Source organism: Equus caballus, chromosome 9 (genome assembly GCF_041296265.1).
Source record: "Equus caballus isolate H_3958 breed thoroughbred chromosome 9, TB-T2T, whole genome shotgun sequence".
NCBI classification, from domain to species: Eukaryota; Metazoa; Chordata; class Mammalia; order Perissodactyla; family Equidae; genus Equus; species Equus caballus.
This window is the reverse complement of record NC_091692.1, coordinates 1,891,207-1,916,057: the sequence shown is the minus strand read 5'-3', so window position 1 is coordinate 1,916,057 and position 24,851 is coordinate 1,891,207. Positions and strand designations below refer to the sequence as shown.

Sequence of the window (24,851 nt, the reverse complement as noted above, 5' to 3'; positions counted from 1 at the left end):
TTTAAAACAATAATTTATTTTCTAATCATGCAGAGTTTATTTCTTTTTAAACTTGGAATGAAGAGTTCAAGTTGCCATCACTCATCTTTCCATTTTGACCGTGTGTAGGAATAGCAAAAAGAACCCAAATCGTGCCATGACTCTCATGCCTGCACTCCATGAGTGACCAAACCCAATTTCTGGAAAAATTGATAGTAATCAACATTCGTCATATGAATTTGGGTGATCAGATAAAATCAATTGTTATTCTGTTCATTCATGCTTGACTGATTAGGCAATTTAAATGAGAAAGCAGACTAAAGGTGAAGTGCATGTTAGTAACTAGTGATTCAAGAAAAACTCAAGTACAGACTAGATTGAAGACAAATAATTTCATACTGGGCAACTTGAAAACATGAGGAAAATGGATAAATAAATGACATCTGGGGGGAAAAATCATTGTTTTTTTAACTGTTTCAAATAATTTTGTAACTCATACATGCTGCTTTTAAAACCATTAAGGAGACCCAAAGTATGTGTGTGTGTGTGTGTCCTTTCATTAAAGTGATCTTTTTAGCTGGATTTTTCGATCCCACTAATCTGAGGATCACAGAACATTGGATCAGATGTTACATACCTGCTAAAACCCAGGAATGTTGGCTGTGCCATTTCTGAAAGTGTTTGTGCATTCCCCCGTCAGAAGGCCGTCAAATTACAGAAAGTTTTTGAGATCCTTGAGGAACTCTGGGTCTGGGTGTACAGGGTACATGTTCCAGGGACAGAGGGAAGCGGATGTAACAGACTCCCGTGTATTCTGTCCCCAGCTAATGATCCACACCCTCATTTCTACCATTTTCTTCCAAATTGGCAACCTGAGCCAGTTCCTCCAGGGCATCTGATTCAGGCTCATAATTTTACTTTGCTCTGTGTTCTTCACTTGGTGGTTTTTTCTACCTCTTTTCACCCCAAATCCACAGCGTTCAGTTTTTAATCCAGCCTGATTACTGATTCTGTTTTCTTCTGTTGTTTTTGTTGCTTAACAACTGGACCTTAAATCAGAGGCAGATTTACCCTGAAGGTGATCAAGCTTAAACTTCAAGCCTGTCATTTGATTTGCTTGACCCTGGGAGAGGCTCTAGAAATGCATCCACACGCTCAGACATTTCTGTAAAATTTGCAAAAGTAAGCTATTTTAACTGTAATTGCTTGTTTTCCCATCGTCTGCCAACCTTTTTTTCTTACTCTCGAATTTCATGGTACTTGGCATTGGAGTGGCTTCAGGCATCTTGAGGGTCCAGTTTGGGGAAAAATTGAGTTGGAGGTACATTTCGTTTTGGTCTAGTGGGATGCGATTTTTGGTTCTCGGTCATTGCCATATGTGCAGGTCATTGCTAGCCGTGCTCGAGTATGAAGGGCTGTCGGCAGTAACCCTACCACACACTGAGTGGACTCAACAGCATCTTGGCATGAAGAACCAGGACCAGAGCTCTCATTACTGTGTACACCCATTCTTTGGAACCTGGTACCAGAAACACACAGGCAGTGGAGTGGCACATGCTTTGAAATGTGTGGGGAGAGAATTGAATCTGTGGAAAAACTTTTCAAATCTTACAGCCCGTACAAGAAAGAAATGTGACTATAGATTTTCCAAAATTTGACAGGAATCCTAAAGATTTATATGTTACTAATAATCAGTTGTGAAGTTAAAAGAAATATTTCTAAATTATTAAAAATAATTTTAAAAATCCTACCAACCAAGCTCGAGAAAAGACTCTATTCTTCTAATACAAATGATACAAAATTGTTGTTATACCAAGAGATAAAAATGCAGTAAAAATTTTAGAAAAATAAATGTAATAGAAGTATTTAGGCAAATAATTAATAAAAGTAATATTTTTCTGGATTTGGTGATATTTTAAAATCATCCAGCTTTTAAAAATTTGTAATTTGTTGTGCTTTCTTCTCTTTCTAAATAAATATTCACATTTGTACCAATTTTTTTAAATTTAAAACTGTGTGTTTTTTTATCTTTATTTTATCTGTCAGACTCAACAAAACCCAGAACAACGCCTGACATAACTCAGCCAAATAACTCAAAATAAATGAAATCCACTGTAATGAAGATTTGACTTAGTGTGGTGACTAAGCGGATGGGAACCTAGTTTTGGGAGTGAGGCTGCCTCAGATAAAATCCTGGCTCCAGAATTTATTATCCATGTGACCTTGGGCAAGTTACTTTATATATCTAAGCCTCAACTTTCTTATATTAAAAGGAAGAGATTGGATTAGAAAAATGTAATTCCTTATAATCGTATAATATAGAGAAAATAAAATATAATGGGAAATCAACTCATTAGAATAGTAGGATATCCGTGTTGAAAGGAACCTCAGATCTCCTGTAATTTTCTGTCAGCCCTGTGGATTGAATCCTCATGGCTCCTGCAGGTGTATGTGTCAGGGAGAAGTGTGTCTAATATGGAGACTGACCTATCCTCCCATTCCTTAAATTAGTGCAGTTCTGATTTATTGACTTTATTCGTGTATACTCTATGTAAGGTTTAGTCAACAAAGTGCTCTGTGACTGTGTGTGTAAGTGTGTGTTTGAACACCACTGCTCTTGTCCAGTCCTTGTATAAAGAATCATGTCAGGGCCGGCTCAGTGGCGGAGTGGTTAAGTTCGCATGTTCTACTTCGGTGGCCCGGGGTTCACTAGTTCGGGTCCCAGATGCGGACATAGCACCGCTTGGCACGCCATGCTGTGTTAGGCGTCCCACGTATAAAGTAGAGGAAGATGGGCACAGATGTTAGCTCAGGGCCAGTCTTCCTCAGCAAATAGAGGAGAATTGGCAGCAGATGCTAGCTCAGGGCTAATCTTCCACAAAAATACCCCAAATAAATAAAAATGAAAAAAAGAATCGTGATAGCATTAGTGAAAATGCTTAAAATTGAAAACAAATGGTAATCTCTTCTCTTTCTGACCTGAATCTTATATGTACAAATTATAAGATATAATTTAAAGGAAAACGAAATAAAACTGACCCAACACATCCTGCTGTCAAGATCAGAGATTAAACATGCAGTGAAAATCGTAAATCAATAAGCAACGGGTGGAGAAACACAAGCTTCCCCCCAATTCTCAGGGATACGAGAGGAATTATCAAATTTCCTGCAGCACAGGAGACGGCCTCATGCTCATTTCTGTCTGGTTGGTTATTTTTAACCATCATTAAAAGAAAGTACGAACTCAAGCCGCAGAAGGGCTTTGAGAAGCTGCTAACACTTTTGTGTACGCCTCCCCAAGCATCTGTTTTATGGTTTTTAATATTTTAATTGTACTTTTAAATTGGAAAAAAATGGCCCCTTTACAATGTCTACTCAAATTGCCAGACAGAATAATCTTAATCCCTCTTTAATTTGGCAGCTTTTCAAATATGTGACTCAGCTCTCTCCCCAGATTTCTTCACTTCCAATGAAAAGTTGATTGTTTTGTGACAGGACCTAGAGTTATTTTCTTTGATGTTTATAAGTCATTGAGAAGTAAAACTTAAACAGCTTCTCTGAAGTTTGCTTTCATTTTTAGAAACTTTCTTGCACCTTCTGGCAAATCTTCCTGAATGAAATCTTTCTTGCAATCAGAATTACTCCTGTTTTGTTTTGTTTTCTTTTCCCTTTTCTGATTTAACTGCAAAAGAATAGGAAGCTGTCTCAACAGGATTTCTCATACCTAGATGGTCAGATACTCCTTCCAATTAAACACCCGAGGCATTTTAAATTAAGTGTAAAAAATTAAATATTAACACAGAGAACACTCAGCTCTTTGCCAAGATATACTCGACAATTTGGAATGAGAATTTAATGAAATAAAACAAACCTGATAATTATTGTTTCGTGTCTGGCCTAGTACATAGTTCTTTTCTTGTAACTGATGAGGAAAGCAGGTGATGGAGATTACTGAAGACATAAATTGAGACTTTAAAATCAGTTACTTAATGGAAACAATCTTAGAGAAAGTAGCCATTTCTGAATCAAGTCATGGTTCACAAAACTGAGTGTCTGAAGTGAATATTTTAATTAGGCATTTTTCATTGTAAAAACAGATTGTTAAGATTTCCTTATAGTCTTTCCCCTTGAATAAGTATTTCTGATGCATTTGTGATAATGCAACGTTTGCCTAATAACATGTCACCGATATTGTAGGGTTATGTTTTTATGTAGAATTCTGCATTATGTGCCTGATTCTGTAACAAGCTAAATAATATCTTCTAGAGAAAAATGTGGTCAAACACTTTAAACATTACTCTATTATTGAATACTTAGGTTCAATTTTTAATATTCTGACTAAGGATATCGTGTGTATCTTTCTATACATAATATTTGGCCCTATTTTAAGCAGGAAACTTTCTGGGTTTTCTTTCTATTACTTGGTTTATTAATTAATCCTGAAAGTCTGGAATTACTCTATTTAAATTCAGGGATTGTGTCTGTGTTTGTGTGTGTGTGAGTATTTGTGTTAGCAACATAATTTGTTCTTCACTCAGCAATTTTTTGTACTTTGATTTCTTTTTTTAATAATTATTAGCTTTGTGTCCTTGAGGAAATTAACCTCTTTGATCGTCAGCTTAAATATTGCTTCTTATAGCATATTTCACCACTGCTTTCTCCCCTTATTTGCACCTGAGTGTTCTGATTTACTATTGTTTTATTGGCAAATATCCTACTGAAGCTTAATGGCTTTGTTTATGTGTTCTGTAATATAAGTCAATTATATTGCTTCAATAAAATTTTTAGCACATGCAGACCAAGTGTTCCTCTAGCCACTGCCACAAAGACACAGTCAATCCCCTTATAGACTTATGCCCCTTCTTGGGGAGAAGAATTGTGAGTGGAGAAACTGGAAGACTAAGCACTTTTACTAGAAAGTCTAAGTTCTCTAAGAAAGGCCTTGTAGACCAGCCAGCATAGGAAGCTAAACTTTGTGTGACCTCAACATTTAAGTTGAACGGAGACTGTTTCTATGAGAAGACACGTGATACTGTTAAGAGACAAGCACAAGGATTTTTTTGTTTTGTTTTGTTTTACTCTTCAACCTGGTAGATTAGTAGCTATCAGAAAGATTAGATCAGTTGAAGAAAAATACAGAAGCTCCATTTCCTTTGCACATCTGAATAAATGTGAGTAAATTATATTAGGAGTACAGAGGCATTAAGAGTAGAGCCCTAACCCGTATCCCATGGTCTCAGAGATGGTCACCGAAGCAAACTCTCTCCTTACCAGCAATAAGTGTGAAGAATCAGCTGAGAATGAAAAAGTCAACAGGTTTACAGAGCTTTACAAAATATTGATCACGTGCACCTATAGCTTGAAACATTTAGGAATTCAGTGTGTGCCAGCATGCATGCCAATGGCTGTACATGGTAGTTACAACTCAGCAGATGCCAATGAACATAGATGCTGATGATCAGAAGCCAGATACATCCTTGTCAAGACTCTTTATAAGCTTCTAGGTTTGAGAGGATCACTAGGAGAGAGAAGAATAGAAAGGAAAGTCTTGAAATTATTTTGCTTCCGACTGAAATGCTTCCAAATACTTGGAATATACTAAGATTATGATTTTTTGTCATTAGCTGGAATTGGGGCTAGAAATAGAGATAAAGGTGAGTAAATGAAAATATACAGGAAATAACTTTTTTTTCACACCGTGGTATGTAGTCTGTTAATTCATAATGAGGATAATGATAATAATGACACTATTGAAAAAACAACTCCTTACTATGAATAATAGTCTGGGCATTATAGCTTTTGGAACACCTCTCAATGTATGAATTTTTACTTTTTGTTAATCTAATTTCTTTCACTGCAGCTTGTCTATATCAAGAGTAGGCCGGAAAGCTCTCTTCAGGGAGTGAGTATGATTCATGTAAAAGATGTTCCTGCCAAATAATAAAGGTAGAGATTGAGAGAGGAGTGAAGAAAGAGAGGTAAAGGAAGAGAAGTGAAGGAGGGCCAGGAGAAGCCAAGTATTCAGACCTGAATGCCTTGATTTACCCTCCTGAGGATGCTAAACACAGAGGTGTATGTTAGAATCAATTGAAGAGTTTTAGGTAATTTCAGAACTGTGGAAAGTGCTGATTATTTGACAGGGTGTAGCCTGGGAAACCCTTAAGACCAGTGCCCAAACGGAGCAGCACAAGCAAGGTAGAAATGGTGGTAATAGGAGGATAGATGGTGTGAGTGCGTGACCACCCTTTCTGTTTCTTCATGGTCCAAGTATGATATTCCCAATATTTGAAAGTTAAGTGCCCATGTAGGAAAGGCAGAAGGAAGCAGAAAAATAGGAATTTATCAGGAATAGGATTTCTAGAGCAAGATTAGGTTAGTTGTAGGAAATAACGTTTTACATGTTTAGTTAGAATATGTAAGTTACAAGCCCATTCATTTATCAAACTGATAAAGAGCTATAATTTTCAAGTGACTTCCAGACTCTTAAACATTATCTCTTTTAATCTCTTCTGTTACTCAGTAGCGTTATTTCCCAAATATTTTTGATTGTCCCACCCCCAGTGGTCACATGTGATTCCCTAACCCCTTGTTCATTAGGTGCTTGAAATCTTTGTTGACCTTGAGCTGTGGGAGGAAATTATGGGTGTTGCTATAGATCAGAGGATTTAAGACTCAATGCGGAGGGCAGGACTTCCAAAATGGCAGAGTGAGGACCTCTGTATATCTGCTCCTTCATAAATTCAATGAAATAGTGGCAAAAGTTGTCAAGATAAATTTTTTCAGAGCTCTGAAAATTAATCAAATGCTTGCAACAATATTCAGAGAGTTTTTTAAAGAAAAATGGCAGAAACTTGGTAGGAAGAGAAGGGTTTATGGCTTTTTTTCTTGACGTATTTTAATCCCTGTTTTTCCAATTCTGTGGCAGTCTTGCAAAACAGCAGCTATACAGCCACTGGAGGAGCAGACTGATTAGCAACTCCTCGAAAACCCCACTCCCAGAGCTTTGCCTCGATGTGATTTGTCTGGCAGCTCCCTGGAAGACCCCACTCACAAGGCATTGTTATTTGACAAGGAGGAAAAGAAAACTTATTTCCAGAGTTGTCATATTAAATTATCTAAAATGTTTAGTTTTCAACAAAAATTATGAGACATGCAAAGAAACAAAAAGGTGTGTCCCATGTGTAGAAAAAAGCAGTCAACAGCAAATAGTGTCCTGAAAGAATTCAAACGTTGGACTTCATAGACCAAGATTTTAAATCAATTATTATGATTAGGTTCAAAGAAATAAAGGAAAATATGTCTAAACAATTAAAGGAAAGCCTAACAACACTCATCCAGAGCATCAGCAAAAGTTGGGGAACTCACTGGTTCAGGCATTTAAGCTCATCTCTGAACAATTATTAGAAGACTACTAAGTGAAATAAACAATGTTGATCTTAAACAAATAGATAGTCAGTTACTTTTTGCAGGAAAAATGGATTTATTTGGGATCGGCAAAGAATTGCAATTCAGGGTCTGCAACCATAGTGAGCCACATGCAAGTCCCCAGCAGCAAGGGGAGGAGAAATTCTTTTGTAGAGGGGAAAGGGAAGTGGAAGTGTCCACTGCAGGAGGCTGGGAGTTCAAAGTGTAGTGGCTTCTCATTAGTTGAGTTGTGGCAGTCTCTCAGTGGCTGAGCTTCTTCTGGACAAGAAGAAGCCGTCTTTCTTCTTGTCGGGTTCTGCTGTTGACAGAAGGCATGAGAGCTCCTTCTTTTGGCTTCTCAACTCTACTTTAATGAGGTTTCTGTTTATTAATATCCACAGCAGAGACTTAGGTAGCTGCACACTATAGGGAATACAGGATTTATAGAATTCAAGGAAAGTATGATAATGATATCTCATCATATAGATAATATCAATAGAGATATAAACTGTAAAAAAAAGAAAGCCAAATAGACATTCTGGTGTTGGGAATTACAATCACTGAAATAGAAAATTCACTATGCGGGTTCAACAACAGACTCCATCTGGCAGAAGGAAGGCTCAGCAAACTTGAAGTTACATCAGTTAAGATTATCCAGTCAGAGGAACAGAATGAAAAAGAATGAAAAATATGAAAAGAGCCTCGGAGACCTGTGGGACACCATCAGGAATACCAGAATCAACATAATGGGAATTCTAGGAGGAGGGGCGAGGAGAGGGAAAAGGGGCAGAGAATATTTTAAGAAAAAATGACCAAAAACTCCCCAATTTGATAAAAAATGTTAATCTACTCATCCATCCTGCAGGGGTGCCTACATTTCATAGGTGTTTGGTGATTGTGACATCACAGACCTGAGCACATGTGGTTTGGACCCACACTCTGTGCAGCAGAAGGCAATGGAAAACTGCTGCTGTCCTTTCCTTTTTTTATCCATCTCTTTCTTGTAAAGTTTTTTTGCTTTTTAACTTGAAAACCCTATGATGAGACAGTCCAAAATGAAATATGAGATAGTGTTGGAAGATAAGACTCCCAGGTTGGAAGGCACTCAAGCAGTTCTTGGGGAAGAGCGGAGAACAAGTGCAATTAGCATTGTTGCTAATGATGCAATTAGACTAAAGCTAGAATGACAACTGGCAGCTGCAGTGCACAAAGGTGAAAGGAAAGTCAATGCTGTACCACACACACAACTGGAACATGGAACTGAGAAGCATGAACCAAGGCAGACTCAAAATTGTAAAGCAAGAAGTGGAATATGTAAACATTGCAATGCTTGGTGTTTGTGAACTAAAATGGACTGGAATGGACACTTTCAGTCCGATGACTATAAAGTGTTCTACTCTGGAAATGACAGACTCAGAAGAAACAGAGTGGCTCTAATGCTGAAGCAGGATGTAGCAGACGCAGTTAGGGGCTCTGCTGCAAGGTCTGACTGAATAATAACAATCAGACTTCTAGGAAAATCTACTAACATAACCATCATCCAAGTCTATGCTCCAACTACAGATGCTGAAGAAAATGACATTGAAAGTTTTTATGCAAATATCCAAGAAGAAATTGATCATACATCAAAACAAGACATGCTGATAATTACAGGTGACTGGTACGCAAAAGTAGGAAATAAAGCAACATTGAATGTCATCAGAAAATTTGGACTAGAGGTCAGAAATGAAGCAAGAGACCAACTCGAGGATTTCTGAGAAGCCAACAATCTGTGCATAGCAAATACATGCTTCAAGCAACCGAACAGACAACTGTCTACGTGGACATCACCAGATGGACAAAATAGAAATCAAATAGACAATGTAATTGGAAGCAGGAGATGGAGAAGCTATATTCTCTCTGCCAAAACAAGACCAGGAGCAGATTGTGGAACTGACCACAAATGGTTCAGATCAAATATCAGAGTAGAGCTGAAGAAGAGACTGAAAGAGTCCCAATGCTAAAACATAGTATAAGCAGCACTCCCAATGAACTTAAAGTACAGATAAAAAACAGATTTGCATTGTTAAACTTAACTGACTGAGAACCAGAAGGACTGTGGACTGAAACCAGGATATTATTAAGGAAGAATGTGAAAAGACAATGCCTCAAGTAAAAAGAAAAGAAAAATCAAGATGGATGACAGAAGGAACACTAAGAATTGTCAAGGACAGGCAAGAAGCAAAAGCGAAAGATGACCAAGTGGGTTAGAATACTGAACGCAGTTTTCCAGCGACTAATACACAGAGGACTATTGTAATGGCCCATGCAAAGAGATAGAAGAAAACAACAAAAAACGAAGAACAAGAGGTCTCTTCCAGAGGATTCAAGAAATCCAAGGGAAATTTAAACCTAGATTAGGAATGCTGAAGGGCCAACAGGGAAGCACATTATCTGATCTGGAGAAAGTAAAGGGAAAGTAGAGACAGTACACTGAAGACCTATGCAGAACAGACTCAAGGATGGCAGCTGCCTTTGAAGAAGATCTCTATGAGGAAGAACCCGTAATTCTGGAAAGTGAAGGGAAAGCTGCCCTGAAAGCACTGGGAAGAAATACATCATCATAGGTAGATGGGATACGGATAGAATTATTTCAAGCCACAGGAGCTGAATCTGTCAAAATCCTAACAAGAATATGCCAACGAATATGGAAAACAAAACAATGGCCTACAGACTGGAAACGATATACATCCCAATCTCCAAGGAAGGAGATGCCAAAGAGTGCAGTAACTACAGGACCATTGCTCTTAAGTCCCATACAAGTAAAGTGATGCTCATGGTGCTGCAGCAAAGGCCTTTTCCTCATATGGAGCAAGGAATGCCTGATATCCAAGATGGACTTTGAAAGGGAGAGGCACATGAGATCTAATTGCGATTATTTATTGGCTACTGGAGTGATCCAGAGAATCTCAGAAGAAGGTTAGTCTATGTGTTATAAATAACAGTAAAGCCTTTGACTGTGTGGATCATAAAAAGTTGTGGGCTGCTCTGAGAGAAATAGTCACGCTCAGCACTTGACTGTCCTGATGTGTGACCTGTATTGTGGACAAGAAGCCACTTCAGGACAGAAAACGTACAGAAAGAATGGTTTCCTGTAGACGAAGGTGTCAGACAAGGTGCATTTTATCCCCCTACCTCTTTATTCTGTGTGCAGAGCATATCACGTGAAAAACTGGGCTAGATTCAGATGAAGGAGGAATGAAAACTGGAGGAAGAAATATCCACAATCTAAGATATGCTGATGACACCCTCTCACTGGCAGAAAGCAGCAATGGCTTGAAATGATGTCTGACAAAATTGAAAGAAGAAAGTGCCAAAGCATCACCACATTTGAACATCAAGAGAAAACATCATGACTATAGAAGAAATACACATCTTTAACACAATGAAGACGTTGAAATTGTTAAAGATTTTGTCTCCTTTGTTCAGTCATCAGTTTAAGTGGAGACCGCAGCAAAGAACTCAAGAGAAGTCTGAGACTCAGAAGGGCAGCAATGAAAGAATTAGGAAAGAGCATCAAGTGTAAGGAAGTGTCATTAGAGACCAAGGCCAAGATTATCTCCACCATCGTATTCCAGTTACTATGTACAGGTGTGAAAGCCGGACAGTGAAGAAGGCTGACGTGGAAAAATGGATTCATTTGAAACATGGTGTTGGAGGAGAGCTCTACGGACGCCCTGGACTTCCAGAAAGATGAACAAGTGGGTCCTGGAGCAAACTAAGTCTGATTATTGCTGGATGGAAAAATGATAAAACCGAGGCTGTCCTACTTTGTGCACATCATGAGAAGGCACAATTCCTTGGGGAATACAATAATGCTGGGAAAAGTAGAAGGCAGCAGGAAGAGAGGATGCCCAAATAAGAGATGGATTGACTCCACACAGGAAGCCATAGGCATGAGTCTACAGAAGCTGAGCAGGGCTGTGAGGACAGGACATTGTGGACAGCATTCATTCATAGGGTGGCCAGGAGTTGGAGCTGACTTGACGGCAGGTAACAGCAGTGACAACTCATCTACACTGGTAAAGGTTGACTGTTGTATTCATCTAATGACATGAGTGTCTAGAAAAAATGTGCTGTCTTCCTTTGCTGTCACACACAATACCTCTAATAGCAGATGTGTGTTTCAGGAGCTCTGTGCCAGGAACTGGAGGTAGACCAATATAGATATAGATCTTTCTCAATTTACGATGAGGTGACATCCCTATAAACCCATTGCAAGTTGAAAATATGAAGTTGAAACACACCTAATCTACTGAACATCCTAGCTTAGCCTCACCTACCTTAAATGTTCTCAGAACACTTACATTAGCCTACAGTTGGGCAAAATCGTCTAATCCAAAGCCCATTTTATAATAAAGTTTGGATATCTCATGAAATTAAGTACTGTACTGAAAGGGAAAAACAGAACGTCGTCTGGGTACAGAATGGATGTAAGTGTGTTTGTTGTTTACCTTCATAATGGTGGTGCCTGATGGGGAGCTGTGGCTCAGTGCCGCAGCCCAGCATTATGGGAGAACGCCATATCACCTGTTGCTGGCCAGGGAAAAGATCAAAATTCAAAATTCAAAGTGTGGTTTCTACCGAATGCGTATCACTTTCACACCACGGTAAAGTCAAAAAGTCTTAAGTCAAACCATCATAAGTCGCAGAGCATCTGTATTGTCTCTTATTTCCCAGTAGGCTTCAGATATGCAACACAGCAACTGACTGAACTCTGGAGAGCAAGAGATAAATCCATAACTTTAGATGGGGTTTTTACTGAGACAGCTAAGAAATATATAGACCAAATGGATAAGATATGAGGAGAGACATAGAGGACCAGAATAACAGAGAGTAATAGGTTATAGCATAGTGTAGGGATGAAATCAGGAGCTCAGGAGAGCTGGGCCAGAGAGCTGAGCAGCTGGTGGTCAGGGTTGCTGATTAAAGCAAAGCCAAATGGAAGTAACAGAGAAGGCTTTAATCACTTACTGTGGTGGAAGAAGTGAGAATCTGAAAGAGGAGAAAGCGTCAGCCTCCCTGTCCCATTTCCCCTCCGTGGAAGGGTGCATCAGCCAAGAGTCCGGTGGATCAGCTCAGACGCAGGCTTGTCTCATTGTTGAGAGAGTCCTGAACAAAAGTCTCCTGCGGTTTTATGGGCCTGGGAGCTGGGATGAGGGCAAGGAGAAAGGGCTAGGAGTGGAAAGATGCTGAGTGCTGAGTCAGAGTGGGGAAAGGTGGCTTCTAGGCTCTCCAATGAGGAGACCTCCAAGTGGAGGAGCTCAGACTAGGACTAGGAATGCAGACAGGCATAGGAGCATGGCTGGCCCAGGCGCCCGAGTCCTTAACTGCAGCCCCTTCTGGAGACCGCAATGCATTGGCTGTGCACCATCTATTGTAGGAAGGGCAACGTTCTCCCAGGAGGCCTGCCAGGCAAAGCCTTGGTACTTGCTCTGGTCAAGCCTGAACAAATCACACTTTTTTGGCCAGGAGCTGAATTCTCAAACATGTAATCAAGGGCCAAACTGCCAGGGTCCTCACCACTGCCACTTAGCTCTGCCCCCGACCGAAAGTCATGGGATCGTAAACCAGTTATTTAACAATTCTGTGCATTGGTTTTCCTATTTTTTAAATGGGAATAAGTTTGTTATAAGAAAGTGTATTATATATTTTATCTATACAAACAGTATCTGGCACATAGTAAGTGCTAAAATTATGATAGCACTTGTTTATATGTATATATAGACACAAACAGCTTGCTCTCTCTGTATATACATGATGTGCTTACATATTTTTACATGTATTTTACATATATTTTATATATATTACATATATATGATTTTATACCTAAATGATAAGCATATGCATTCTTTTCATATTCAAATTGAATATTTAAAGTTTGACCATAAAATAGGCCATGCTTTACTTTTGTCACTGTTCACTTCGTATTGACGAGAGCTCAGTCACACGGCCGCAACAAGGGTGTCTTGGAAATGTATTCAAACCATGTGTCCAGAAATAAGGGAAATTAATTTTCGATAGAACAGCTAAAGTCTGTTCTATAGTTTGCCTTTTTCTGGTTACCATCTACCTTTGCATATCCGTTTCCAACTCGTATAATATACTCGCTCTCTCACCAAAAGACAAAATCTAAAATTTCACCCATTACTGCTTCTCAAAGTTCTGGATCTTGGAGAAAATACCCTCCTCTCCTTCAGGAATAAGTATTACTACTCCTGGTCTGCTAACATAAAAACCGGGTAGGTAAATTATCTGTCGCTATCCTTGTACACAATGTACAATGGTGGAGACAGGCATTGGCTATCTATCTACCACAAAAACCCACATTCAGAAAAAGGAAGACATGGAAACACTGTAATCGTTGATTCCTTGCAACAATATTAATTTGCTGGGCCGATGGGGTTAGAAGTTTTTAAAATTAGATTCTGGATCTGTTTTTTGAGAGAATCTCTCCTGCTTCCACCATCTGAGAGTTTTTCTCTTGTCTCTTGTCCCCATAGACAAACCTCGTCAGAGCATTGGAGAATATGCTCCCTTGAAGACTGAGGAATGTGGCACAATTTCTTTTGTTTGAAAGTTCAATAAATTAAAGTTTTATTAGGCCATAATATTGGATTCTAGGGGCATACAAATCATTCAAAAACATATCAGGTTTCTAACCTATCTGTCTTCAATATCTCCCACATTCCAGAAACCAAAGCCAAGGCCTGAGGGTCTTCTGAAACAATAGGCTGGGCTGGGAAGGCCAAACTTTTAATTAAACCTTTGCCATAAGGTTGTGCCTATATTTAATTGAGAAAACCTGATAGACCTTTGACCGTCAAGTCCTTTTCATTCCGCTCGTGCTGTAGGGGATCGAGAAGCACTTGGCTTATACACTCATGCCCCACATTTCTGGATCCTCTCGGTTCCTTTTCATTTATGCTTGAAAACTCGTCTATTTTAGCCAGCTATTCATACATTGCTATAAACAAGTCACACTGATCACACAGAGCCTGAGACCGTTCTGGCTGTTTCCCACTTTCTACGAAGCAGCGGGTTTCCTGGGCACTTGGTCTGCCTTCCAAATTACTGTAGGCAACTAAAATATCAAATGTTTTTCCACGAAAAAAAAGTTTCTCCATTTTCAGTCTGTGATATTATTTCCTTGCCATCTCCTTTTTGGTTGCTAAATGAATGACACGCATTTTAGGTTTTGGTTATGACACCATCCCATTTCTGAATATTAATTCTTTTTTATTGTATCTGAAGTACATACACATTTTAAATGATGTTAAGCAGGTAGCCTGCTTTCTGAAGACTATTTCTTAAAGCTATCTACTAAACTAGTGATTTTCCAACTTCTTTTTTTGCTACAACCCACAATAAAAACAAAATTTATATTGTCATCCAGTAAACATGCACACAAACACATGCATACCAGATGGGCCAACAGGGATGTCTAAACTAGGATGCTTCTAGCAAACCTGCATATCTGAATACTGCAAATTCCCTTTCTGCTGCTAGACCAATTTTTCAAAAGAGATTTGTAAAAACTGCAAAAAAATTGAAAAATACTAAGCATTTAGCAACGGTATGACAGCTAGTTTAGTCCTTTGAGATCCTAAAATCTCAAAAGGTGAATTCTGTATTTTAATTACGGTATTATATTTATTAAATAGTGACCTTATGATTAAAAGTGAATAATAAGTATCATCCATCACATGATAACTAAGTTTTATTTAAAGTTACATATGCATCTTTTCACGTAAAATTTATATCCTTAAACATTACTTTACAGTTTCAATTGATCCAACTTTAACAGTACTTAGAAGGATCAAGAATAAACAGTGGGTAAAACATCAACCATTTTGCTATCCAAAAGAGGTCTTTATTATTATAATTACCAATAAAAAAAGATACTGGCTTACTATTGAAGCACTGGTTTCTATAAAAAGAAGTTAAAGGCACTATGGGAGTTGCCTGGTGGAGTAGTGGTTAGGTTTGCGTGCTCCATTTGGTGGCCTGTGGTGTGGGTTTGGATCCTCGGCACAGACCTACACACTGCTCATTAAGCCATGCTGTGGCAGCATTCCACATACAAAATAGAGGAAGATGGGCACAAATGTTAGCTCAGGGACAATATTCTCAAGCAAAAAGAGAAGATTGGCACAGATGTTAGCTCAGGGTCAATCTTCCTCACCAAATAAAAAGAAAAGAAAAGAAAAGAAAAAAGGGACTATGTAATTTCCTAAAGCTTAAAGGTTCACAGAGGTGCAACTTAATGTGGAAGGAGAGCAAATTCTAAAGTTGACTATTAAGATGAAATAGAATATTATCACAGCATCCTTAAGCAACTCTTAAATTAAAAGGAAATTCAAATTTGGAAGCTCAAAAAGAAAGGATATTTTGGTTTATTTGTTTCTCTGTACTTATGCCATGGTCTTTCAATTTGCAATCTTTTTCTTTTAAGGCCTGTTCACAGGACACCGTCTGAACACAACACGGTGTGGAGGACGCTGAGAACGATTCCCAATTTAACGTCTCAGCTAAGTGATGAGCATCTGAAAATACTTAGTAAGAATATCATTTCCGAAACCTGGGTAAAAGGCAGCACAGGTAACAGGCTGAGAAGGAGGGAAATATTCAAGATCAAATGCACGTCACTATTTTGAGTTCTCTATCATCATGATATTCATAATTTCACTTGACATGTTAAAAAGGTACTACTGGATGTATTTCATTTGTAAGGTCGTAAGTATTGAAATGGATAACATTTCACATTTTAGTACTTAGGTTTTAAAGGTACACACTTGTGTTTCTCCACCTTGAGCCTGAATGAGAATCTACTAGGGGACTCACTGAAACATATTGCTGTGTTCGCCCCTAAAGTTTCTGGTTCAGCAGGTCTGCATGGGGCTTAATTTGCATTTCTTATAATATTCCAGGTGATACTGCCAGTCTGGGGACTGACTGTACTTTGAAAACTACTCATTGACTTACACATTTAATAACAATCTGGCATTGGTTTTCATAGTTAAGACAGCAAGTGGTCAAAGTGATTATTTGATCCAGGTACTGATCTAGATATTGGAAGAAAACCTTTCCAGACGGACTTTAGTTTCCCAATTTTAATTTCAAGTCCCTTTACCAATGACATATTGGGTATACGATTAGAAGTATTTTATATTTTAATTTTTTGGGGGGAGTATACAAATAAGCAAGCACAGAGTCACACCCTTCCCCCCAAACCAACAGAGCTCAACATCACTTTTTGCATTTATCAAGTACCTACTAGAAAAGAGGGACCAAATTTATTTAATACATTCTTAGTGTTAGGGATATCCCTTATTTATTCCTCACAGTAACAAATAATACTAGATATTATTATTATTATTCTCTACAGTTGAGGACCCTAAGGCACAAAATATTGTGTAGCGTATTTCTTAGAATTAAATTTCAAACAAGCTTTAGCCTTAATGTATAAAGTGCATGTCAGAATCATGATATTTAAAATCTAACTGGAATTTTGGAGAACATGTGTCTATTGAAAACATTTACATATTTTGAGAGTTTTCCTCCAATGGTCCTCTCTCATAATTAGTTTCATTTAATCTGACATCAAACAATGAAAATTAAATCATAGGAGTTTTGCAGAGGATAAAATGATTTTAAAGGGAAAGAAAGAACAAACTTTCAGCATTGCTTTCCCATTGGCTTGGGATAGTAATTAAAACATTAATTTGTTTTGTCATAAATCCCTGAAATTATATTTATTATGGTAAAAAATATGGAAACAACTGAAATGCGCTTTAATAGAAGAGTACACATACACTGTGATATGTCTGTTCCATGGAATTCTAGGCAGTGGTTAAAAGGAATGAGGTAAATCTATACATATTGATGTGAAAACTTATTAAAGGCAGTAAAGAAAAATAAGACAAGTGAGGAATTATATAAATACTATGATCAATTGATCATATTTTCATAAACACTTCAGATTTATAACTCAGAAATTATATATACTTATGTGTGCGCATATATAAAAAATATATAGTAAAAAATATGTAAGAGCAGATCCAGAAGGACATTCCAAAAATACAAAAATTTGAGGCCAGCCCCATGGCCTAGTTGTTAAGTTCAGTACGCTCCACTTCCATGGCCTGGGTTCAGTTCCCAGGTGTGGACCTACACCACTCGCCAGCCATGCTGTGGCCATGCCCCACACACGAAATAGAGGCAGACAGGCACCGATGTTAGCTCAGGGTGGATCTTCCTCAGGAAAAAGAAAAAAAAAAAGTAGGTAGCTCTAAAATTGTTTCCTTAGCAGAGGGGCAGTGAAGGGGAGCAATTCTTTCTTCTACATGTATTTGTGTTGAATTTTCCACAATGAATGTGTGTTCATGTTAGTGTTTGTAACCACATATTTATTTTTTTAAAGCTTTTAAAATTACAATTAGAAGCAAATATTGTATTCTGATGGTATCAATAACTCAGGTGATTATTAAAATATGAACTTTCATTCTTTGACAAATATCAACTTTAATTTCTTTATATTAAAATAAGCTATTCCAACTCACACTTGAATGGGGCATACTCTCAAACACTTTAAAAAATTTAGAAGTCTCTGTTTACATCTACCTGTGTTAAAGTCCTTCTCTTGAATTTGTAAGACATCTAATTCTGACAGCTCAGATCTGGTTCACTATCAAAGCAGTCAACTCATTAAACATCTGACCTTTGTAAATCGCTTTGTTCTTAAGAAACAAGCCCAACCGCCGTGGTTCTCTCTCCGTGTTCTTCATTCCTGTGTGCCTTTCCTCCCTCCGCTGTTGGTTGAAGTGCCCCCAGGTGCCCCTCATCACCAGGCTGCTGACTTTCAATCTGCTGCTGGGGCTTCCCTTTCTCGCCTGCGATCCCACACAGCTGCGCACACCTTCTGGTCTCTCTTCTGGCCCAAGGTTCTTTGGAGCTTCGTTATTTAAGGCAATTCCCTAACCTTACCATTACTCACTCAGCCTTCACTCATTCGGTTTTCTGAAACAATAAAATATTAACAGGGATAACAATATTATGATTTTAAGAACTGAATAACACATAGGCATATCTCTAGTTTAAGTGAGTATGGTACTAAAACATGATTACTATATTAATACTATATTATTTATTTACTATATTAAGATTACTATATAAAGGATTACTTATATTACTATAATAAAAATACTATATATAATACATATTACATATAGTAATCTCTTTCTACGTGCTATATAGGTACATAGATCTAGTTTGCTTAATTCAGATGATCTCAAGAGATTTCCATTGCATCTCTTATTTTATGGCTTGGGCAGGAGGCATTTTTTTCGAGTGGTAACATAAAGCTCATGAAAACTAAAATTAGCTTGCTTGAAAATCCAGTTTAGTGGCTAATCTAGAATTAGATCCTAGATCAAAATTTCGTTACAACTGCCTTTATGTTAACGGTGAAACATTCCCATGAAATGATTGATATAGAGGTTTTACTTTTATGTCTATATCGTCTGTATTGTTTTCTGTACTTGAAGTCCGTTAGGTCATACAGTGTTATTTCTCTTCTATTTTTTCATTTTACTGCTAACTTTTATGAAGTTCTATCTCAAAAACACTATAGCTCCTCATTTGAATAAAATCTTATATTTATTCTTAATTCTGAAAAATATTTTTATATTATAAATTTGTAACATTTCCTTAAGCTGCATAGACTTGATTTTCTGTCTGGTTTAAATTTCATTGCACATATTATGAAAACACGGTAGCTAAATCTCATGAAAAATGTAGTGGGCATCTTTTTTAGATATAAATTAACCATAATTCAAATAATATACTCTCAGAATAGCATATTATTTTATAATAATAAAATATTTAGTCCTACCATGAAGACCACAGCTCTGTTAACGAGGCCTTGAGGAATGTGCATTGATCCTAAAGAATATATATGCTTTCACTGCAGCTTAGGTGCTCTTTATGACTCGAAGATTCATCCTTGGAAGCTGGCCAGAAGTCTTTTTCAGTCTCTGTCCATATTGTGAGAACCCAATTCCATTTCTACTTTTCCCTATCCAAGAGACGATTGTGAAGTTTTGAGAAATTAATGCAACAACAACGGTTCTTCAATCTCAGGACAATACCAGAGACCCTTGCCACTTATTTCTCTAATATTGCCATTGAATCTTACTTTTGAACTTATAAGCAGCGGTGATATCCGAAATATTTATCACCTGATCAGAACATGTGCTCCCCAGTCACCATGAACGCTGCCCTGAAGAGTTGGGGTGGGTGTATTAGTAATAGAAAGCCCACATGCGTAACTTCCTCCGCTTCTGTTACCGAAATATTTTCAATTAATAAAGAACTGCTTTTCAGGTTGCTTTATATAGCTGTACTGCTCTATATGTAAAATTTAGTTTTTTAAAAATCTACCTGATTTTATTGGAAAAAATAATCAGAGTAGAAGTAATACTTGTTCAATCTCTCTAGGCTAATTCTTAGATTGTCATAGTTCAGAAGAGTTGGCAGCTTTGCCCAACCATGAGGAGTCATTTTTCAATAATGCTTTTTGTACGCTCTTGTCACGTGCAAAAAAGGGAAGGTGGTCCTGTGTTGAATGCTTAGGAAAGAAAATTGCGTCGAACTGGTTCCCATTTCTTACAATAATACAATCATCAATTCATTGATTTAACGCCCACGTATTGAGTGCTTGCTGTGTGCTAGTGACTGTCCTTTGGACTTAGTTTCTAGGATGGGAGACAGAAAAAAAGCATTAAGTGAAAGCATAATATAATTTCAGGAAATACGTTGTACGAAAAAATAAAACAGAGCAAAGCAACAGAGGGAGGCTGGAAAACGGAAGAAGAGTTCTTTGAATGATGAAGATAATGATATTAATTATATATTTTATATAATGTTTATTGATCTGGCACGATTCTAAATAATTTATGATTACTACCTTGCTTAATACTCTCAAAACTGTATGAAATGTATGGTTACTATGCCCTTATGTAGAAGAGGAGCTTGAGGAATAGATCTGAAGCCAGCTGGACAATGTAATACGGCGCGATGGTCAGAAACCACGTGTACAAGATGTCTTGCTGTGTAAATAAGCAAGATAAGAACTGAAAAATGACACCTTTAATTTGATATTTGAAAGGTGGTAAAATTTTTGAAGGTAACGCTGTCTTCAGTGTTTTAGGGCAGCCTTTCCTAAAGAGTGTTTGTGGAGTTCAGCTGCAGATAATGGATGTTAAAATAGCTGGAAAAATAAACAAACCAGAGAAACACTTGTGGGCATGACAGGTTAAGGACCTCCAAGAATCCAGAAATGGAATAAAAGGACGGGCAAAGACTGTCAATATCAACTTGTTCAGAGCTCTGGAAAAGACCTTCCACAGTTCAAGGAGTGTTTATTCAAGAAAAATGGTGGAATTTTGGTAAGAATAGTGAGTTTTGTGGCATTTCCCTTCGCTGTTCCCATGACACTAGATGCCAGCTCTGCAGTGGCCTTGAGAGCTGTGGCCTTACAGCCACAGCCACGTGAAGGCCAGTCTCCTGAGAGCTGCTGGAGGGGGAAGGGTAGGTTTGAGTATTTCCACAAAGTTCTGATCCAAGAGATTTGTCACAATTTGACCTGTACTGTGGTTTCCAGGAATAGGCACATTTACAGAACCATGACAGATGAATACATGCATCAATCGGTCCTGCAGGTAACTTCCAACCAGTATAACCTTGAAAGTTTGTTCAAGAACAAAATAATTCTTGTTGAATGATAGTCTGAAATAGAGGTGGCTCATTCACCCTTCCAGATAAAGTGATTTTGGATTATATGGGTTAGTCCTACAGTCGTATGCCCAGATGCCGTCTTTCTGACCTTCCCGTATAGAAGTGATTTTTAAGTCCTTGGAAATACGCTCATGCCCTTGTATAGGGTATTTGAGTAATGCGCTTTGTGAAAAGTTTAGTTGTGTTTATGCTATATTGTTTTCTTTTGTAAGAACTTCTAGGAGAAATACATTCAATAGTATTGATACTTCTAGTCGTTTTTTAAATCTCTTGTAATTGCTACATCAGGTAACTGACCGTGTTAAAAATTTTTAACAGTAAGGAAAATGGAGCAAAAGTTGTTCCCTTATTCAATATTATCTCCGTGCAAATATGTAGTATTTCATGGAATTTGTTTTGTAATTTAATTTTTTCTTGCCTTCAATTTTTTCTTACCCAATGTTCCTTCATTCTATTTCTTCACTGATTTTTAAAGCAATATTGTATATATTTTTGTAAGCTCACTTATTATAACTTTTTAGATAAAGTAGAGTCTAAATGAATTAATGAAGTCTTTTACTGAAAATAATCAAAGGCTTTGACCTTAATATGCATGTTATAGATATAAGCAATTTGAAATATGAAATTTTCTTAGTATTTCTTTTAGTAAGAAGAACTAAGTAAAATAATTAAGCAATAATAGGTTTTAAGGTTATTAAAAACAATCACCAACAATTTGTAAAATTATAAAGTCTTCCTTTACGAAATCTCTACAACTATTTGACAAGAAGTATCAATATTGAGAGGCTGTTCCAAGGGAAGACCTGTGCTCAAAATAAATGAAATAAATTTTTTATCATCCCTTCCAGTTAGCTCTATGATAATATTTATTTGGGGTTTTAATCTTAAAATAAATATCCAGTTCTACTTGTACATTGTCTTCCACAAGTTATATCAATATTCTAAAAAGTTTACTGGGCTCGTGCCTTAAAATAACTACTCCTGGCACCTTAAGGGAGGAAAAACCATCCCTAAACACAAAACCCCATCCCCAAAGATGCCTTACTATATTAAAAGCTATGAAAGTCCATTCATTGCTTTTGTTATGTTATCTCTGGGACCATTAGACCTTATAACGGGGACTCCATAAACTAAATCACTTGGCTTAAAATGCACATAACTTCTCGATATTTCCCTAAGCTCCCACCTAATGGACTGAGAAGAAAATAGGCCATCAAGGAGTTTTATCTCATTGCTCAATAGACAAAATTCTAAGAAAACAATGGGTTGTTCCCCAGATGTTTTGTAAGATTCTTTGGAGAGAAATACAACAGAGGATCATTAATTAAGCTTTTATTCATTCAACAAGTATTTACTAAATGCCTAAAATAATCCAGGGAATGTGCTGCGGGCTGGACACTCTGAGTCAGAGTCCGAGGTCCTCCTCTCAAGAGGCTGCAGTCTAGGGGCGGAGACTGGAAACACGCAGTCCATGACAGAATCCTGAGAGGAGAGGTCCCTGGGGAGGGGTGCTCACTGGGATAAATGAGAGCTGGGCAGATGTCATGAAGGCCTTACCTCATAGATTGATGACACTTGAACTCAATTCTGTAGGCCGCGTGAGAATTAACCAGGTACAGTGTGATCTCACTCACCCAGCTATAGCTCTTCAAAATGGGTGAATCCTTTCAGAAAGTTTGATTCCAGCTGAAGGTTCTGTGTCCCAGAGATTCCCAGCAAGGAATTCACAGACATTTTTCCTTTAATCAAACTTTGTGTTTGCCCTTTAACCTTCTAAAAAGTTACTGCCAAAATGATTAACTAAACTTTCCCTTATTAGTATTCTTCTTTTGAACATCTTTTGTTCACAATACGAGTGTGGTTAAGATATATTTTAAAATATGAGGTCCCGCACCAGGAAATTTCTGCAAGTCCTTGTGGAAATATTTCTTTTGCCTTTCACGTTACGCAAGTTGGCTAGATAAACAATTTTGTGAGAATTATGTCCAACCAACCTCATTTTATTAAATTCCTTTACTTTTGCAAAGTCTGAGAATCAAGATTTAATTCCACTTTGATCTATATTGTTTTAATTCTTATAGTCAAATTTTTCCTAGATGCTTGGAGTATTCTTTTTTCGTGAAAGTTACGTGAAATAATTTTGCGTATCTTGAAAATTTGAACTAGGAGCCTATGCTATTTGTTTCTTTGAGTTTAGAGATTTCAAAAGCTTGTATTTATCTTGAAGTATTAATAAACATCTTTTTTCTCACAATTAATAAATTTAATACTACTTTGTGATTTCTAAGTAGTATTTTAATTATTTGAGAGCGTAACTCATTTTTCATGGTGTTTATATCATTTGTCCATATATTTGAGGACTGATTTTAGATATTACTTGAATACGATCTGAGAATTTTCTGTTTCTGTTATATTTCATATTTTTTTCTTGATTCTTCATTTTAGACTCAATTTATAATGCTATTTTTTGTTGTTTGAGGATTTTCTGTTTTTCTCTCCAAATATTTGTATGAAGTTTCTCTGAAGTTCATTTCACTCTGCATATGCTTCTGAAGGTTCTTTTAAATGATTTTATTTTCAAATTTCTTCCAAACTAATTTTGATAGATTCATAAACAAACCAGCTATGTTAATTTCAGGAAATAATTTAGGGTCAATTTCTGAACTGAAATTTGTAACAAAGTAGTAAGAATTTTTTCAATCCTCCATTATAAAATCTATAAAACTAACTTCTATGTATATATATAAGTATATATATGTGTGTGTGTATATAAATACTTATATGCACACATATGCTACACTGCGGAAATACACGTTTAAGATAATGCACACACATACCCACATAGAGAGCACTCCTGTGTGGGTATGCGTGTTTGTGGCTTTGTACGTGTGTGTGTATCTTCAGATGTTGAAATATATTTGAAACCTCCAGAAATTAAGGTACTTTGTGACTTTTGACAAGTTATTTAATCATTCTGAGCCTTAATTTCTCTATCTGGAAAATAGACTAATGATATATGATATTCGAGTTATTAGAAGGATTAGTGTTAGAGAACCTTTCACAGTCACCGCAAATATTTGATGCTTGGTATGTGGCGCTTACTCTTCACGGCCAGTTAGCGTATTTGGATGACAGAAAGAGCTGTGTTTCCAGATTATGGAAATCTAGATAGAAAGGCTGTTTCTTAATGAGCCATTTTTTTTTAGGAATAGCGACTCAAACCACTTATTAAGGTCTAAGCACGTTAACCTCGTGGAGAAAATCTAGGGAAAGATATTGTTACAGTTCTAACCAAGCGCTCTTATTTTGCTCAGTAATTAACAGCATCCTTTTTGATGAGCTCTCTTTAAATTACACTTTGTTTTCTTGTGAAAAACTATACTACCAAATCCCTGTCTGGACTTATTTTTGTCTTTACCATAAACATGTATTCATAGTTACACATATATTGACGTCTTTAAAAAACATTTTAAACTAACATCTATTACTTTGAAATGTGCTTTTTTTTTTCCGCTTAAAATGAAACTTGATACCTATCTGGGTCACACATATAGTCTTACTTTACCATAATTGAAACCATATTCCTACCAAATATAGATTGAGAGAAAGGGAGTGGGGAGAGAAAGAGAGGG

At 37.2% G+C, this 24,851-nt stretch overlaps 1 protein-coding gene across 4 annotated transcripts in view; it reads left to right on the top strand.

The window, feature by feature from the left end:
- Positions 1 to 24,851, top strand: part of CNBD1 (cyclic nucleotide binding domain containing 1) — a 409,209-nt gene that overhangs the window by 194,433 nt on the left and 189,925 nt on the right. For 2 of the 4 annotated variants that reach the window (XM_070221378.1, XM_070221377.1), the window contains one exon: positions 15,878 to 15,981. In XM_070221378.1, coding sequence (XP_070077479.1) covers positions 15,878 to 15,981 — 104 coding nt within the window. Of the gene's footprint in view, positions 1 to 15,877; positions 16,024 to 24,851 lie in introns of all 4 variants that reach the window. The other 2 variants (XM_023648351.2, XM_023648348.2) reach the window with 1 other exon arrangement.